Source organism: Dipteris shenzhenensis, chromosome 25, assembly GCF_047967505.1.
Source record: "Dipteris shenzhenensis isolate YYH24624 ecotype China chromosome 25, Dip_SZ_1.0, whole genome shotgun sequence".
NCBI lineage: Eukaryota > Viridiplantae > Streptophyta > Polypodiopsida > Gleicheniales > Dipteridaceae > Dipteris > Dipteris shenzhenensis.
In genome coordinates this window covers 19,344,913-19,365,373 of record NC_141620.1, presented here as the reverse complement: position 1 = coordinate 19,365,373, position 20,461 = coordinate 19,344,913, and the positions used below count along the sequence as shown (strand labels likewise).

Sequence of the window (20,461 nt, the reverse complement as noted above, 5' to 3'; positions counted from 1 at the left end):
CACTGATGAGGAATGCTTTTACGGGATAAAATTTTACCTGTTAGTGCTAGTCCATTGCTTAATGATGCAATGGTTGATGCCAATGATTGATCATTCTTAAGAGGAAGAGCACACATTAATGACATTCAATTTTCACAACAACATTCATGGCTAGTCGCACAAATAGTACCGATGGATTTGCATGTAGCAGTTGAATATGTATGAACATAATTAACAATATACATATATACTATCATTGTAAATAGATGGCTATTGCTCCTAGAAACATCACCTATACAGGAAAATTTTATGGGATCTACCTTTACCTGTCAATGCTAGTCCATCACTTGTTGATGCAACCTTTGATACCAATGACTTCTCATGCTTAAGAGGAAGAGCACACACTAATAAGAGACAATTGTCGCTACAACATTCATGGCTGGCTGCACAAATAGCACCGATGGCTTTACATGTAGTGGGCACTTCTCCTTCTGCTTGAATGCCACAAAGACAAACGATGATCATTGTCACTATACATAGATGGCTATCATTGTACAATCATGACTATCACTACTCACGCAAAACAACATTGATGATGGAAATCTTTTAGCCATCAAATTTTACCTGCCAGTGCTAGTCCATTATTTGTTGATGAAACCTTTGATGCCAATGACTCCTCACGCGTAAGAGGAAGAGCACACACTAATAAGAGACAGTTTTCACTGCAACATTCATGGCTAGATGCACATATAGCACCGATGGCTTTGCATGTAGCAGTTGATTCTTCTTCAATATCACAAATACACATGAAGATAATTAATACTATACATATATACTATCACTGTAAATAGATGGCTATTGCTCATAGAAACAACACCTATATGGGAAAGTTTTATGGGATCTAACTTCACATGTCAATGCTATTCCATTGCTTGTTGATGCAACCTTTGATACCAATGACTTCTCATTCTTAAGAGGAAGAGCACACACTAATAAGAGACAATTGTCACTACAACATTCATGGCTAGCTGCACAAATAGCACCGATGGCCTTACATGTAGTGGCCACTTTTGCTTTTACTTCTGCTTCAATGCCACAACCATGCATGAGGATCATTAGCACTATACATAGATGGCTAGCATTGTACAATCATGATTATCACTACTCACACAATACAACATTGATGATGAAAGTTTTTTAGACATCAAATTTTACCTGTTAGTGCTAGTCCATTGCTTGTCGATGAAACCTTTGATGCCAATGACTCCTCACGCTTAAGAGGAAGAGCACACACTAATAAGAGACAGTTTTCACTGCAACATTCATGGCTGGATGCACATATAGTACCGATGGCTTTGCATCTAGCGGTTGATTCTGCTTCAATATCACAAATATACATGAGGATCATTAATACTATACATATATACTATCACTGTAAATAGAGGGCTATTGCTCATAGAAACAACAACTATATGGGAATGTTTTATGGGATCTAACTTTACCTGTCAATGCTATTCCATTGCTTGTTGATGCAACCTTTGATACCAATGACTTCTCATGCTTAAGAGGAAGAGCACACACTAATAAGAGACAATTGTCACTACAACATTCATGGCTAGCTGCACAAATAGTACCGATGGCTTTACATGTAGTGGCCACTTTTGCTTCTGATTCAATGACACAAACATGCATGAGGATCATTAGCACTATACATAGATGGCTAGCATTGTACAATCATGATTATCACTACTCACACAAAACAACATTGATGATGAAAGTTTTTTAGACATCAAATTTTACCTGTTAGTGCTAGTCCATTGCTTGTCGATGAAACCTTTGATGCCAATGACTCCTCACGCTTAAGAGGAAGAGCACACACTAATAAGAGACAGTTTTCACTGCAACATTCATGGCTAGATGCACATATAGTACCGATGGCTTTGCATCTAGCGGTTGATTCTGCTTCAATATCACAAATATACATGAGGATCATTAATACTATACATATATACTATCACTGTAAATAGAGGGCTATTGCTCATAGAAACAACAACTATATGGGAATGTTTTATGGGATCTAACTTTACCTGTCAATGCTATTCCATTGCTTGTTGATGCAACCTTTGATACCAATGACTTCTCATGCTTAAGAGGAAGAGCACACACTAATAAGAGACAATTGTCACTACAACATTCATGGCTAGCTGCACAAATAGTACCGATGGCTTTACATGTAGTGGCCACTTTTGCTTCTGATTCAATGACACAAACATGCATGAGGATCATTAGCACTATACATAGATGGCTAGCATTGTACAATCATGATTATCACTACTCACACAAAACAACATTGATGATGAAAGTTTTTTAGACATCAAATTTTACCTGTTAGTGCTAGTCCATTGCTTGTCGATGAAACCTTTGATGCCAATGACTCCTCACGCTTAAGAGGAAGAGCACACACTAATAAGAGACAGTTTTCACTGCAACATTCATGGCTAGATGCACATATAGTACCGATGGCTTTGCATCTAGCGGTTGATTCTGCTTCAATATCACAAATATACATGAGGATCATTAATACTATACATATATACTATCACTGTAAATAGAGGGCTATTGCTCATAGAAACAACAACTATATGGGAATGTTTTATGGGATCTAACTTTACCTGTCAATGCTATTCCATTGCTTGTTGATGCAACCTTTGATACCAATGACTTCTCATGCTTAAGAGGAAGAGCACACACTAATAAGAGACAATTGTCACTACAACATTCATGGCTAGCTGCACAAATAGTACCGATGGCTTTACATGTAGTGGCCACTTTTGCTTCTGATTCAATGACACAAACATGCATGAGGATCATTAGCACTATACATAGATGGCTAGCATTGTACAATCATGATTATCACTACTCACACAAAACAACATTGATGATGAAAGTTTTTTAGACATCAAATTTTACCTGTTAGTGCTAGTCCATTGCTTGTCGATGAAACCTTTGATGCCAATGACTCCTCACGCTTAAGAGGAAGAGCACACACTAATAAGAGACAGTTTTCACTGCAACATTCATGGCTAGATGCACATATAGTACCGATGGCTTTGCATCTAGCGGTTGATTCTGCTTCAATATCACAAATATACATGAGGATCATTAATACTATACATATATACTATCACTGTAAATAGAGGGCTATTGCTCATAGAAACAACAACTATATGGGAATGTTTTATGGGATCTAACTTTACCTGTCAATGCTATTCCATTGCTTGTTGATGCAACCTTTGATACCAATGACTTCTCATGCTTAAGAGGAAGAGCACACACTAATAAGAGACAATTGTCACTACAACATTCATGGCTAGCTGCACAAATAGTACCGATGGCTTTACATGTAGTGGCCACTTTTGCTTCTGATTCAATGACACAAACATGCATGAGGATCATTAGCACTATACATAGATGGCTAGCATTGTAAAATCATGATTATCACTACTCACACAAAACAACATTGATGATGAAAGTTTTTTAGACATCAAATTTTACCTGTTAGTGCTAGTCCATTGCTTGTAGATGAAACCTTTGATGCCAATGACTCCTCACGCTTAAGAGGAAGAGCACACACTAATAAGAGACAGTTTTCACTGCAACATTCATGGCTAGATGCACATATAGTACCGATGGCTTTGCATCTAGCGGTTGATTCTCCTTCAATATCACAAATACACATGAAGATCATTAATACTATACATATATACTATCACTGTAAATAGATGGCTATTGCTCATAGAAACAACACCTATATGGGAAAGTTTTATGGGATCTAACTTCACATGTCAATGCTATTCCATTGCTTGTTGATGCAACCTTTGATACCAATGACTTCTCATTCTTAAGAGGAAGAGCACACACTAATAAGAGACAATTGTCACTACAACATTCATGGCTAGCTGCACAAATAGCACCGATGGCTTTACATGTAGTGGTCACTTTTGCTTTTACTTCTGCTTCAATGCCACAAACATGCATGAGGATCATTAGCACTATACATAGATGGCTAGCATTGTACAATCATGATTATCACTACTCACACAATACAACATTGATGATGAAAGTTTTTTAGACATCAAATTTTACCTGTTAGTGCTAGTCCATTGCTTGTTGATGAAACCTTTGATGCCAATGACTCCTTACGCTTAAGTGGAAGAGCACACACTAATAAGAGACAGTTTTCACTGCAACATTCATGGCTAGATGCACATATAGCACCGATGGCTTTGCATGTAGCAATAGATTCTGCTTCAAATGCGACTGTCACATATGCATGGGGATGATTAGCACTACACAAAGGTCATCAATATCATAGCTAACTTAAACGCCATAGAAGGGGGATGTCTTTAAAGGATCAAATTTTAACTATGAGTGCTAGTCCATTTCTTGTTGAGGCAACGTTTGATGCCAATGATTGCTCGTGTTTAAGAGGAAGAGCACACACTAATAAGAGGCATTTTTCACGACAACATTCATCGGTAGCCGCACAAATAGCACCGATGAAAGAAAGCCGATGAAGGAGCTAAAGAACAGAGCGGAGTACCGATGGCCATGAGAACTTCACCTTTCAAATCGGATGGCTAAAGATACATGAGGATCATTAACACTCTAAAGAACAGAGCTAAATAGAGAACAGGAAGCCGATGAGGATCACTAACACTCTATGCAGATGACTACAACCGTAACCAAAAGTTGACGGAGCGAAGATACATGAGCATCCTTTGACACTCTACACAGATGACTATCGCTGTAAGCAAAGTTGACGGAATCCCTATGGCGCTAAGAATTTCACCTTTCAAAGGAAGTGCCGGGAGGAGGTGATCGCTGCTGGATTCCGTTAATGTGGGGGCTGCCATTGCTGCATGCCAATCCACAAAACCGAGAGGAAGTTCAATATCAGCCGCAATAGATTTACAACGAAAGCTTTCATTCGTAATACGCAAAAGAAGAGACTCGGTTGGATGAACAGGGCTTTTCCGACCAGCAGTTGAGGCGCCATGCATGAAGGGTAACCCTCCGCGAGAGGCAGAAGCGGACGGGAGAGGCAAGCACATGCACAGCAGCAGCGCCCAAGCGAGGAAGGCGACGACGTCGAGGGTGGAAGCGCTGGTCTTCATGGTGCTGCAGGAGACCACGAAGAAGATTTTGAGATCCTGAAATGCCATAGCCGGGCATCTGCTTAAATATAGAGATATGCTGACGAGCAACCCGTTAATCGATCACGTTGATCAACACGAGCAACCCGTTTCCTTTCCTGTGAGCAACCCGTTTCCTTTCCTCTGAGCAACCCGTGATCCTCTCGTCTGAGCAAAGCTGACAGACAGGGGTGATACGTCCTCGAGTCAGTGCTGGACGCGTTTTGCCTCGATTCTAGCTAGGTCCTATCGCGGATGCCTTTTGCCTTGTGTTGCCCTCGCAAAATGCACCCAAATACGGGTTGCTTGAGTTAGCGGTCTCCCTGGCGCTCATATAGACCTCCCACTGCCCATTGTCATCGTGAGTACTGCTTTCTAGGAATGCTCAAGGGGGCGCACTGTTAATCAACCTGGAAAGTGATGCGAGAGGAAACCGTGATCCTCGTCTCTCGCATTCCCTCTCCACCCAAAACCAGTCTAATTTTTACGCAGCGCCATGGTTTAAGCTTAGAGTCCTTTTCTTCTAGTTTTTTATCTCCTGAACATAACTACCCTTTTCACGAACATTTCTCTCGTGAACAAATGAGACAGATGGTCATACATGTTCACGAGACAGATGGTCATGCAGTGAGAGGCTAGTCTCTGGTTTGAAAATGAGGAAAGTGGCACTACAGCTTAATGCGCGGCCGAAGAGCAAAAACTGGTGCTTATAAATGTGTACATATAGAAATAAATTAGTAAATCAAACAAAAAAATGTATATAAAGAAGAATGAAGTTAGAAACTTTGAATTGATAAGAAGTTGGTGTGTATTATAGATCCAAAACAAATAAACCATGTATTGGTCCCAAAGATAGATTGATAACTCATTGACATGGATTATCGACTCCACGTCCAGAGTGGATCCTCAATCTTTCATAAAGTAACAATATTCCTAGCTTAGCATTCCATACCAACATTAATTGTTGTTTGTATTGTTAATTGAAATGTAGACAAAGTACTTGATATGCCATAGTGGCCGGTGTGATCAAAAGCCACATCCTTTTCAGCCTAATTTTTTTTGCCATCAATGTTCATGGAATCTAGTGCATTAGTTGATACATCATTCATAGCAATTTCAGACATATCTTGGATAATGTTGATCAGATTTTAGTGTATACCAAACGCCACCATTGGAAAGTCATTTTGGCTATTTTGGATTTTTTTTTAAGGATATGCACTTTAAAGGATCAAAAATACCAATGCTTAACATGTAATAGTGGGTGAACCATGAAGATTAATGGACTTGAATAAAGTTATAAAAATCCTCTTCAAAGTATCGTTCAAAAAAAGGTGCCAACACTAGATGAAAAGTTTCCACGTGAGTTCATTTACACCATAAAATTCAGAGATTCATTTCCACTTCATAAGTAAATGCTAAAGAAAATTTATCAAGGGCTCCAAAATGGAATAAGATTGATATGCAACAATTTTAATAGAAGAGAACTTGAAGTAATGATTGTGATCGGCACCCACGTGTGTAGAAGAGTTTTCATTCCAAGGACATGATCGCTCGCTCAAGTGGTGCAAAACCCTCTCTATGCTTTTTGAATTTGTTGCTGACTAATCGCATAAGAGTTCGCATAATGCAAGGTCGAAGGAGTCTCTAGCCTCACGTGCATTAGATGAGATCTGAGGTGATGTCTAATATCCACCTCACTCTCTATTTCATGCTATATGATGACCTGGATCGATGAGGTGAGAACTAGTACTTGCCCAACACTTCCTACTCTAAATGCAAGAATAAGGCCCCTATTTCCTCTAGCCAATGTTCCTTCCCTTCTCATCTCCATGCCAGCTAGCTGTGCAAGAGAAATCATCTCTCACATGCAAGAACTACGCCATGAAAAACCTATCTTCATAGTAAGGTCGCCCCACTTATGAAAGAATCCTCGAGACAAGCTAGTATTTCTTCAAGGAACCAAATGGCAAGAAAGGACCACCATCTATGCTGAGTTCCCGCCATAGATTAGAACCTTGTTAGGAATTTTCAATGTAGGGGAATATTCTCCTAGGAAAGAATAGTATATGTTAGACTAGGTGGTGCAATATATGGAAGCAAGGTGAATGGTAATAAATCATTCATAATTCCTACTCGAGATCTAAAACAATAAAAATAGTGGAAAAGAAGAGGAAGTGGATGTGCAACATGGAAAAGAGGGCAGAGATTGCAAGAGCTAATGAATTGAATCTGTAAGAGAGAGTGAGAGGGAGGGAGGGAGAGAGATTGTTTGAGGGGGGATTCCTACCACTTCTGAAAGTGTTATCAAAGGCCTAAGGCCACTGGTGGCTGTTGAGAGGAAGAGAAAGAGGAGAGAGATGGACACAAGAGTTGTGTTGAGAGGAGGAGAAAGAGGAGAGAGACTGACACAAGAGTTGCTCCCAAGAAAGTGATTCTATTCATAGATCATAGGCATATATATAGTTGAGGACTAGGCTGAGTTAGGGCAAGCTATATATAGCTCTAACACCCCCACTCAAACTAGGCCCTCTAACTACGGATGAAAAAGCCCCTTGCGGAGTACAAGGGAAAAACCCAAGCCACTATATATTACTATGTGAAAATGTATATACAAAGGATGGCCGTATGCCAATTTGAATGATACAGTGATACAGTGCAAATTGCATGTGGATAGTATAAGGGCATAAGACAAGCACTTGTCCATAGTACAGTGCAAAGTATAGGAATTTGTTTGGTGCATGATACAGTGCAAACTATGTGTGAAAAATAGAAAAATCTTCCTGGAAATCTCAACTTGTTTGACATAGTGATGATGCATAATCAAGGCTTGAGATCTTCAAGTTCGATGTTTGAGCTCTTCATCTGAATATAGTAGAGCTTGTTGTCTCTAAGTTCAATCTGGTCAAACCTTCTCAAACCTTTATAATCATGCCTTCATGTTTTGCACAATTCATCCACATAAAATGACCAATTTCATGAAGTGTATATGAACACAACAAATATTTAAGTGTCCGTTTCTATTGTACCAAGGATGAATGTATGAGAAAATTGCTTCGGTCAGTCCAAAGATGAGTATGGAGGGGTGATTTGAGATGTCCACAAAGCTAGGGTTGAAATGTCTTTTGGGTAGTGTAAGAAAGCCGTAGCAACACAATAGGAAGGCCCATAAATTTTCTGCAAGTCGCGAACCAATAATTCAAAAACACAACGAGCATTCCGGCATCCAGAAGTACTGAACAATTGAGCATCCCAAAAGCACCAAACAATTGGGTAGCCGAAAGTAGCGAACAACTGGAAATACAAACAATTGGGCATCCCAGAAGTACCGAACAATTGGGTAGCCGGAGGTACCAAACAACTAAAAATACAACGAGTATAAGCCACACACATATGACAAGAGGCATGCTTGTGTGGATTAGACATAGGTTACATAATCATAGTGGGAATGAAATAACAACCTCTTCATATCCGAAAGTACTGAACAACTGGGAAGACGAGCATTCGAGATTACAAAGAACATCCAGAACTAACCAAGAAAATGGGCATCCGAGAACAGTGATCACGTCCAAACAAGTAATGAATATGTGCCATGTCCAAACGAGTACTTAATAAATAATCCATATGTGCCATTTCCAAACGAGTACTCAGGAAGTAATCCACATGTGTTCATTTGAAAGACGTTGAACCTTGCCACTTCGAATTGGACTCTTATTTGCCTATGGCACTTCAATTCAGAGTCTTCATGGCATTGCATCTCAAGGGATAATCGATCCTGGCAACTTGGAAGTGGCCTACGGGCTAGTTACCAAGTTTTCTTAAATAGTAGACCATTGCTTCCATACATGCTTCCTGAGATAGAAGACCACTCGTGATACATCCTTGCTCCAACCCCATTGGGTGTTTATAGACTACGGCTCATCTAGACTAAGGGTCATCTGGGCTGGACAAATCTTGCCCGTTCATGATCTATGGGCATGCTCAAGTAAACGCTCTGAGTTTACTCTGAGAATGCAATTCAAACCTATCATCCCTTGACACTGTGCCTTAAGGAATTGATTATTGGTTGGGAACTTCAAACCTATCATCCCTTGACACTCTGCCTTTAAGGAATTGATTATTGGTTGGGGACTTCAATCTAAAATTGGCAGAGTGGGATGTTAGACGTCCACATGCTCTCTTTCTATTTCTTCCAATTTGTCCCTTTCGCGTCAGCATTCAGCTGCTGTGATGGCGCTGGTTGATGATTCGGTGGAATTTCGATCGCGTAGCTCTGGAGTTGATTCGGTGAATCGCCACTGACAGCAGCAGCGCGGAGCATCGCCCTGCAAGCGTCCAAACGAGTCGTGATTCCGAGAAATTGCGATCGTATCGTGAAGCTCGAGTTGTTTGGGGGTGATTCGGTGAAGGGCGTGCGAGATCGGCGACTTGCAGCGTCGGAAGAGCGGCTGGTGGTGATTCGAACCATTGCGATGGTAAAGCTTGGCGGTTGCGATGATACGGTGAGTCCCGTGTGAGTAAGAGCCGGCGTCGCGAGAGAAGAGTCCAAACAGACCTTGCCACAGGGCAACACGTAGAAGGCCAGCTCGGGGAGCTGCTGTCCCTCTCTGGGTGAATCACCTGAGCATGCCCATCGTAAGGGAAGGAAGAGTAGGAGGGGTCGCTTGGAGATGTAGATGAGTCAGCACACTCACATCCCTACAGGTCTCCACTTGGTCCCAAGACCTAGTACCAGTCAGGTTCCTTGTCCTCTGCTACTCCCACTACTACTCCACACTCTGAAAGCACTCACACAAACACCACTCGCTCTGACTCTGCCACTACCATGAGTCCTCCTTACCTAGTCGAGGACCTGTCCTATCAAATCACGACTGCTGGAGAGATAATAGAAGATAAAAAGGGTAAATCAGTGATGGCCACCATGAGGCGATTGATGAGCTATCACTTTAAGAGCCGCATTGCTACTAATTGGTGGTATCAAGATGACTAAAAGAAGTAGACGGTCATCGATGAATTAAAAGAAAAATACCCTAACCCCCCAAATTGGGAGTTCAATGAGAATTACATGCAAGAGTGCATCGGTTTGGTCTTAAAGCATTGTAGATCAACCTTGCATAATTCCATCACAAAGGGGAGGGCTAGGGTAGATAAAGCTGATTGGAAATTTTCCAAGAAGCAGAATAGGGACCATCCCGAAATGTTCGAGGGTCAGAGGAGGGCTGCGAATTGGGTCCATTGCAAGCTGTGATGGGTCGCCTTCCTACAGATGTAGAGACGCGATGCATGTTTTGCATTAGAACACAGCTGTGGCTTATTGGGCAAGAGGCAATGGGAGTGACGGTTGATTGGGTTGAGGTGGCTACTCGCACGGTGTAAGTTTACTCCTACTTGTAATCTCACTTTTTAAATTGTTTTATTCTTTAAGTTATAATCTCACTTTTTAAATTGTTTTATTCTTTAAGTTCCAATCTAATTCCCAATTAATATGGTTTTGCTCTTAGAGTCAAAGCTCAAGCATCCCATCACAGGAGGCAAGCGATGATGAGGGCTAGGGATCAGGCACAGCTCATGAGGGCCAAGGATCAAGCCAACAAGACAAGGACGAGGAGGATGACGATGATTCGAATGAGTACTAGTAGCTAGAGTAGTACTAGTAGTAGTAGTTTGCATATATTTTGCCATGTATATACTTTTGTATATCGACTCGTTTAAGCGATTTTATATCACCCTTTTTGAAAGGGTAATTTTGTAACAAACAATGTTGTATATCTTCGACATGCATATGCTTCTGTTGCTCGATCGGTCCATTTGAGCGATTTTATATCACCCTTTTCGTAAGGGAAATTTTGTAATAATTTTTTTTTTTTTGTAATTACTATAAAAAAGCCACTAGTGTGGCTAAATAGGGCTTGCTACAGGCCTGTTTAGCCCCACTAGTGCTTTTTCTAAAGCTCTGTTAATTATCACTATATAGCAATGTTTACCAGTGTCGCTATATAACGATATTTTCATATGTAGTTATGACATCTGCTATAGAAAACATTCAATAATTAACCAAAGTAATTAAGAAATTGTCGTGGCCCAAGGTGACTACATTTTGCAGCTTCTCAAAGGAAACAAGATTTAAATTTTAAGCTCTCTACTTGTGTTGAGGGACTTAAAATCAAGATTTTCTGTCTCTTTCTCCTCCCTCTTTTTGCTAAATGTGTTGACTCATTTCTCTTTAGTCCATTTGATTTCTGCCTTTTTTTAATTTTTAGGGAATTGATGAGGCAATCATCATCATCTATTTCTTTTAATGCTATAGGGATGTTGGAACTGGGTCTTTAGCATGTTGTGTGTCTCGCATGAGACAGTGTCCAATGCTTCATCTTGTGCTATGTCTCTCCCATGGGACTATTAATATCATGAAGAGGAACTCCCTCATCACCAAATGGATGGGTTTTTGCCTTGTGAGACTGGATGGCTCTAAAAATTGATCCTAAAAACAACAAATTTCTTATATCTTTAGGCATGCTTGGAGGCAAGCCTGATTCATCTAGCACGGTGGTTGTAATAAATGACTTGAACAAATTAGCACTCTGCAATGCTAGAATTTAGCACTTAGCACTCTACAATGCCAACACTTACAATTGTTATGGTAGCACTTAGCACATAAGACTCTGCAATGCTAGCACTTAGCACATAAGATTCCGCAATGCTAGCACTTAGCACTTAGCCCTTAGCACATAGGACTTAGCACTTACTACATAGGACTCTGAAATGCTAGAACTTAGCACTTACCAATATTACCACTTTGAACATAGCAATACTAAATTGGAAAAACTATTATACGAGATCCTGAGGACCCAAGTACAAACATTTTGAGTGGAGGACTCTATGCTTGTTAAACCATAGAGCACTAAAATACTCTATTCTTGAGGACCCAGGAGCTGATGGTGAAGAGAATCAAGTCTACATTATGGGTGATGCACATGATGGTAATGTGGAAGGCTACATAAACAATTGTAGAGACTACTTGGAGCATGAAAATGTATGGTATGTGTATTCACCCACCATAGAACCATGTTATTCTTGTGAGCCTAACAATGAGGCCGCATATGGAAACATTACTTTAGCAACAACTCATGCTATCGATGTAGGGAAGGAACTATTTGCAAACTATGACTTCTAATTTAAAAAAATCGTTCAGTGATTTTCTCAAGCGGGATCATTTCCTACAATTGATCCCTTTCATAAAGAGGAGACCAATTCTTGCAGCAATGTTGTCATAGCAAACTATTCTAATGTGACATCAAAAGGCATGAATTGTGAGTGTATTTGAATTTATTTTAAACACCCATCACAAGTATGTAGCCTAGCAAAGATTTTATTTGGCCACATGGCAAGCATGAAGTTTGATAATGTGCAATTTTATTTGGCCATGCAGTGTAGTTTTTGCTTACATGGAAAAGTAATTCCAACACTTTTTTGCATTAAATCCACAATATGTGCACAATTTGTCAATACATTGTGGAAATATACTGATCGATGTATTGCTTTAGTTTATGTTTTGTATCTTCTATATGAGAAAAAACTATATTGGGTATCTTGCATGACCCATAACTTATACATTGCTCAATGCAATTCGGCAAACTTTGTCTTCAAGTTAGAGTACACATTCCAAACTTAAATATGAGAGCAAAAAATTATGGAATAAGGATTTGGAATGAGACCGTTAAAGCATTATAAGTGTTATGTTGCGTGTGAAGCATGCATCTTGAAGACTATAGGATATAGCAACTTATCATGGCCATGGCATCAATGGCAACATGCAACTCGCCATGGCTTGTAAGAGAAGCAGATAGAGGTTGCGAGTCAAGAAAGCTAAAAAGACAGATCAAGGCACAAGGAATAGAGTACAGGTCGAGGAAATCACTGGCACAGTATCGAATCAACAATGAAAGAAACTTTTTGCAACATCTACGAAGGGAGAAATAAGAAGAACAAAGAAGACTCCTTGCAGAGCAGCAACAAGAAGCGGTTGTAGATGCACGTGTTCGATTAATACCATCGGCACGAAGAACATGAGCTATGGTGTCACAATTGGTGGGAGCATTCGAGATAGCAACATCAAGCCATTCAAGTGATTACTAGTCTTGAGTCTTCACAAGCTTTAGCCTGCACCCTAAAGTTCATAGAGTAACAACCCTACCAACACCCTCGGGAGATGCACGCCCAAGAGGCGATGCTCTCTAACTTGAGAAATGGCCTATAGAAAGTGAAAGGGATGCACAGCTTAGATCACCTAGTTGCTGCAAACAGGATGACATTAGCTATGCTGGTGTCCCCTAAAACAAAGGAGAAATGGCTTGGGCACACAATGTCAAAGATGTTGTTAATCAAAAGGACCAATGTGGCTCCAGTGGTTGAACGTAGAGCAAAAGCAATGCACGATCATCCCGATCTGAGAAGTCTGTGGGCTTTAACAGAATGCAAGAAAAGGATAGACAACCTAAGTGCAGAAGTCATTGCCACAGTGACGACATTTTGGCACAAAAATACGAGAGTGATTGTACTAAACCAGCCCGGTGATTGGAACATCATGCAACCATGGCTGCTTCAGCTCAATCACCAATTATGTGATTGTTCTAAACTAGTGTGCTTGAATAGGCATTAGTTATTGACGAGGCTGATGGTTGAAATTATTGTGTTTGTTAGTAAGTGCCCAAACACTTCACTTTTCTTTTTCATAAAATACACCCAAAGTTTTCTGCTGAAGTCATCAATAAATGTGACAAAATAGTGATAGCCTCCAATAGATGCAGCTTTAGTAGTCCACACATCAGAGTGGATTAATTCAAATGGCTTTTTACTCTCTTGATCATGCCTAGGGAAAGGTTTCCTCGCCTGTTTCCCAAATTGATAGGCTTCACAAACCTTGTGCATTTCTGCAACCTTGAATTTAGGCAATCCTGCAGCAATATTTTGGGCTTGCATTGATTTAAGTCGTTGTATATTAACATGACCAATGCGTTTGTGCCAGATATCAATATCTGCAACTACACCGGTCCCATGTGCAAACATTGCTGCACTCAATTCAGGCATGTCCGCATCCAACGTAAACATCCTGTCCTTCTTCTTTCCTTTTGCTATCAAGCGACCGTTATTTTTCATATCCTCAACAAAGCATCCATGAGGATTAAATCTGACCTACAAGCCCTGCTCAACCATTTGACCAACAGAAACCAGGTTCTTGGTGATGTTCGGGACATGAAATACATCGGACAGGTATTTCTTTTTCCCATCCTGCATAGACAAAGGAATTTTACCAATCTGCACAATAGGATGTGCAGTATCATCACCAGTCTCCACAAATCCTGGCTTTTCCATTTTCCTTGCATCTTGCATCCATTCTGCATAACCTGTCATGTGGTTTGATGCACCTGAGTCAACATACCACACATCATTTCGTTCTTCTGCACTTGTCACACAATTGGTCATATGCTACACCATAAATAGATGCTCATTTCTGTCATCACCCTGTCTACTAGAGGATGCATAATTGCCTTGCTGCAATTTTCCATTCATAATGTCATTCTACTTTTTGTAGCAATCTTTAGCCATATGACCCATTTTGCCACAGTAGTAGCATTCATCATTGCTGTTTGCATTTTGGCCTCTCTGCCATCCACCTTGGCCTCTTTGGCTCCCCTTGTCTCTAGAGTTACCACGTCCTCCTGCATAGGACTGGTTTTCTTGCGTTTGTTGCATATTTTGATTTCTACGAGGGCCTACAGATCGGCCTCCTCTACCTCTGCCTCTACCTCTGCTAGCATTTGAGTAGAAGACAGTTTCTTTTGAAGTTCCTGCTGAAGAAGATGCACCACCATTTCTCTGCTCTTCAGAAATTAGAAGAGCAATCAACTCCTCAAAATCAGGAAATTTTTCACGGATGGCAATGGATGTCCAGAACTGTGCATAATCCTTTCCTAGACAATTCAAGGTCACAGAAACTAAATCGTCATCATCCATTGGCGACCCAATGGAAGCAAGTGCATCCGCAATTTTCTTCACCTTCATGTGGTAGTCATTGATGCTCATGTTTTCTCTCTGCACATTGTGCAGCTCTTGCTTGAGCTGCATTTTCCTGGCTTGCGTATTTGTGCTGTACATTTTTGCCAAAGTATCCCATGCCTCCTTTGGCGTACTTGAATCCTGAATATGCACAATCATGGAGTCCAAAATACTGATAGACAGCCAGTACATAACTTTCCTAGCTCTCTCATGCCATCCTTTGAATGCCTGCATTTCCTGTTGATTGGGAACATTAGGAAGAATAGGTTCATTTCCTGTAATGAACTCCCAATAGCCTTTTCCCATCAAGAAATTCGTCATTCTAAACTTCCATGCCTGGAAGTTGTTCTTGTCAAGCTTTTCAGTGACAATCTGTGAAAGAGAATCAGATGCCATTACAGAACACTGCAAAATATTCTGTCACTGCAAAAAACACAGCTTTTGCCTCACACGGGCAGATCTGCAAAACTAACGAAAGTGGTATTTCACCACACATTCACTTCCTTGTGACGATTTTGCATCAACAGGCAACAAGCATGATTGTGCAACTCCCAATATCTCTGCACATAGGCATACGATGCACTTTTTGCGGCAACTTTTCACCGACTAGCCGCGCAGTGGTCGCACAACAAAAACAGGGCCTTTTTCTGAGTGCCTGCGAAGAACTTCCACCTTCAAAATGGGCCCCAAAATGGCCTCGAATCAGAAAAATAAAGTCACAAAAGGCTTCGCCCTTACCCGCAGCATATACTGCACTCTCGCCACACCACGAAGGGCGTCTCAATCTGAGACAGTGCACTCTTGCACTTCTGGCTGTGCTACTTGCAGAGATTTGCTCCCAAACTCGAAATAGGAAAGCAACACTAGTCCTCTTACCAGGACACCACAAACTTGGCTTGCTTTCTTGAGCTCCTTACCATGAACAAGGCTCTGATACCATGTGAAGATAGTGGGAGAGAGGGAAGGAGTCTCACTTGCGACTTTCTCACATGCACAAATGGGGGAATACACACAAAGGTGGAGGCTGAAAACAATTTTCCTCTTCTTAGTTATGAAAGCCAAAAGAACTCTGGTACAAAGAAAATAGAAGAACCCTATATGTGGGTCTCAAACCAAACTCAACTAACTGAGGTGGCATACTAACTGAGCCACAAACTAGAGTAGATAAGGATAGTTGTCATCCAGCTATTATTTGTGGGCGGTGTACCAACCGCATCTTTAGCTATAAGTTGGTGACATAAATGCACAACAGTCACCCTGGCATATCGCGAGTGGAGCTCGATATCTCAACAGAGGGTGTGCATATACCTTCATACTTTAAGCAAGACTATAGTCTCCTGGATGATGACGAGGGTATGGTCCACATGATGGATTCTATTTTTAGGGGCACTACATCACATGTACACATGATGTCAGAGTCTAAGTTCAAAATGCGAGAGTTGCAATCAACACAGTTGTACGAGGGTACTAGGATGTCTAAACTACATGGTTGTCTCTCAATCTTGAATCTGCAAGCAAAGTATGGGTGGTTGGATAGAAGTGTCTTGGCCTTAATGAGGTTAGCTCCTGCATTAATTTGACTCATTATTTGGATATTGTTTGTTTTGAGAATCACCATGTATATTTGAGAATCATCATTATTTGAGGCCTTTGTATCCCCACTTTTTCTCTCTTTTATCCCCACTTTTTCTCTTTTTACTTTTTCTCTTTTTCTCTCTTATCTCCTCTCTTATCTCCTCTCTTCTGTCCTTTTTCTCCTCTCTTTTTCTCTCTTATCTCCTCTCTTTTCTCCTCTCTTTTTCTCTCTTATCTCCTCTCTTTTGTCATTTTTCTCCTCTCTTTTCCTCTCTTATCTCCTCTCTTATCTCCTCTCTTTTTCTCTCTTATCTTCTCTCTTTTGTCCTTTTTCTCCTCTCTTTTCCCCTCTCTTTCCTCCCACGTGAAGCTTCAATAGCCTACTATTAAGCAAACAAATACGGACTTTTGTCACTCTATGTTAGAGAATGCATGAGTTTGTAAATGTTTGCTCAATGTTAGGTTGTAAGATTCTAAGCTTACTCAATATCTTACAGGGATTCTAAGCTGTAGGATTAGTGTACCGAATCATCATTATTCAAAGCCTATGTATGTTTAAATTGTGATATGTTGCTCCAGAAGATGTTGCCTGCACCAAATACCATGCCTGCATCAAAAGATGAAGTGAAGAAGATGCTAACAATGGTGGGTATGGATTATGATACCATGCATGCTTGCCGTAATGATCATATTCTCTTCATGGAGATTTGGCTAGTTGTCCGAAGTGTGGGGAACAACGATATAGTGATGACTTGCAGGGTGAGCAGATACCGGTAAAGGTCTTGAGACACTTTTCCATCATTGCAAGAATACAACACATGTTCCGATGCAAATCCATGGCAGAGTTGATGACATGGCATGCATCTCATCGATCCACTGATGATACATTGAGGATTCCCGTAGATGGTGCAGCTTGGAAGCACATAGACAATTAGTGGCCAAACTTTGCAAGGGAGCCATGCAACTTACATCTTGGGCTCGCCATGGACGGAGTGAATCCTTTTGGGTTACACTCGATATCTTGGTTGACATGGCCTAGAGCCTTGGTGAATTACAATATCCCACCATGGCTAACAATAAAGAAGGGACACCTCATGCTTGCACTACTTGTGCCAAGGAAGTACAAGGCCAAAAATATGGATGTGTACATGGCACCTTTGATAGAAGACTTACAGATCTTATGGAGAGAAGTGCGGGTCTTTGATATTTTCAGAGCTCCTAGACATACCCAAGATATCTTTTGGTCAAGGGTATCTTGATGTGGACCATGTATGACTACCTAGGACATGGAGAGTGCGCAGGTACGTGGTTGTGTCTTTACATGTATAATATAGGATTATGCTTTTATGACTCTCTTTAGCATGCATGTCTTATAGTAATACATTCATGCACGCGTGCAGGACTTGTTACAAGTGTGTACCATGCTTATCCTATTTGTGGACCGGGTTTGAAATCACTTGCACGATACTCCAAACATACGAGGAAAAATGTTTATGAAGGTCATGCTCGATACCTTCAAAAGTATGAAACTGATCCTACGAGAGAATAATGATGATGAGGAGGATTCAGGAAATGATGTGATGCGAATGATATACCCAAAAAAACAGGAGCATGCAGAGAAAGCATAATAATAATGGGTTGTCAAGATCCAAGAAATATATTGTTTTTGAAATGGACTGTGGTCGTGGTTGTCAAAGTTGGACGACAAGAGACGTGATCTTTTGACCTTACAAATGTTTGATCGACACTTTCTCTATCAGATGATGGTTGATTGATGATGATAATTTATGGTTTGATCATTTGATAAGATGATTTTTGTAATCGCCCATCTTTGATTGATGATAATTTATGGTTTGATAATTTGATAAGATGATTTTTCTAATCGCCCACGTTCTTCTCATGCGATGCTTTGATTCATCAAATTTTTATATTGCCTATCTTTGGAATTCGAATCCAACGTTCTTGCAGCACTGCACAGACCAAACTTTGCAACCTTTCCAACGCCAACTTTCGTATTCGCATCGTCTCAATCCAACGACTCATTCTTCTTCCAATTCTCGTAGAATTCGCATCCGCATTGCATTGCCTTTCCCCGCCAACCTTCCTTGAAGTTCCGTCCATGATTCATCTTCTGCACTTTACAATTTCTGATCCGCTCCACCTTCCGCATCCTGCATTATTCTTCTAGTTTTCTGACTGCGCCCTCGTTCATCTTTTAATCCATTATTGCCGTTTCCTGACTGCGCCATCGTTCATCTTCATCATCCATTATTGCCGTTTTTTCTGACTGCGCCATCGTTCACCTTCGTCCATGCAATGCATCACCACACCCGCCTTTCTCTGCTCCTTCGGCATACATTACCCTCCGCAACGCTTTTACCCCTAGCTATCGCCAATAATCGACTTTGAACTTTTCCCCGCCGGCCGCTTTGCCCTTTTGTCAACCCACAACAACAAAAACGGTCGCTGTTCGCGCAACGGCAAAAGAAATCGAATCTATCAGCCTCCCATGTGCAAGACTGCAAGCCGCCGGCCAGCTCTCCAGACTCCATTCTTCTTTTCTCGAAAAGCTTCTCTTGCCGATGAGGTTCCTTCATCCGGCCGCACTAGCTACTGACCCACATGTAGAGCCTTCGGAGGGACTACACCTGGGGAATGGTGGCCTAGTTGACTAAGGGAGGTCACACTTTCAAGATGGATGACGTCTCTCTAGCTTATCGAATATAGGGTGAAAGCATTCAGACGATAGAGCTCCACGAGGTGGTTTCTCCTCATTTCTCGAATCCTCATTCCCCTTTAGAGGATAGCATGGTGGAATATTATGGTTTCTCAAAGTAGTCTTGTGATAGGTGAGCATCGAGTTCTAGCCTCGGCTACCTTGGTCACCATCTGCCAAGATATCATTTAAACCTTATGCTCCACCTAGGCCTAATGGAGTTTTCTACATATTCACTCCGTGAGCTCCCTCATTGTATAGTCCCCCCATCTGGTTGTTAACCCCTATACTAGAGATTCCCTAGGCAATGAGCTAGATTTCTCTATAATAGGCTAGTTTGGTTTTTTCCATTCTCAGCACCTTCAAGGATGCTATTTTGTATAAAGGTTTTCAAGCATTAATAGAAGGTTTCTTTCTTTGCCCAAAAAAAAAACACTTTGAGAGAATAGATTCACATGTCAAAGCTTATAGATGTCAAAAAGCTATCTAACGAATGTCAGAACTGGGTATGTCTCAGATGTAGCTGTGTCCAATGCTTCAGCTTGTGCTGTGTGTCTCCCATGGGACAGTTAATCTCATAAAGAGGAACTCTCTCATCACTAGGTGGAATGAATTTTGGCTCAAGTGAGACTGGATTGCTGTAAAAATTGATCCTAAAAACAAAAAATTTCTTATATCATTAGGCATACTTGGAGGCAAGTATGACTCATCTATCATGGTGGTTGTAATAAATGACTTGATCAAATTATTGGAGTATTGATCTTTACCAAAATAAGTGGCAACCTCAATAGTTATAGAATCATTTTCATACATTCTTGTATCTAATGTTCCCACTCCATATCTTCTGTAGTCATCTACAATGAAGCAAATTTTCACAAGGGTAAACCAGTATGCTAGAATAGTACTTGCCCCGTAGCACTACTCTATCAACTACCACTGCTAT

The 20,461-nt window shown here is 40.8% G+C and overlaps 2 protein-coding genes and 1 long non-coding RNA gene across 3 annotated transcripts in view; 1 reads left to right on the top strand and 2 right to left on the bottom strand.

Annotated features, from left to right (window-relative positions):
* The window catches only part of LOC147885557 (uncharacterized), a 91,384-nt gene that overhangs the window by 27,399 nt on the left and 43,524 nt on the right, over positions 1-20,461 (top strand). The window lies entirely within an intron of this gene.
* LOC147885558 (uncharacterized) overlaps positions 1-20,461 on the bottom strand; it is a 36,819-nt gene that overhangs the window by 1,324 nt on the left and 15,034 nt on the right. Inside the window, exon 2 of the long non-coding RNA XR_015543490.1 lies at positions 306-470. This is a non-coding gene — a long non-coding RNA (uncharacterized LOC147885558). The remainder of the gene's footprint in view (positions 1-305; positions 471-20,461) is intronic.
* On the bottom strand, positions 4,115-5,204 carry LOC147885559 (uncharacterized). Its single transcript, XM_087396975.1, has 3 exons — positions 5,021-5,204; positions 4,832-4,897; positions 4,115-4,299 (listed from the first exon to the last, which is right to left on the bottom strand). Exons 1-3 carry the CDS (start codon positions 5,202-5,204, stop codon positions 4,115-4,117), a joined length of 435 nt encoding a protein of 144 aa, XP_087253101.1.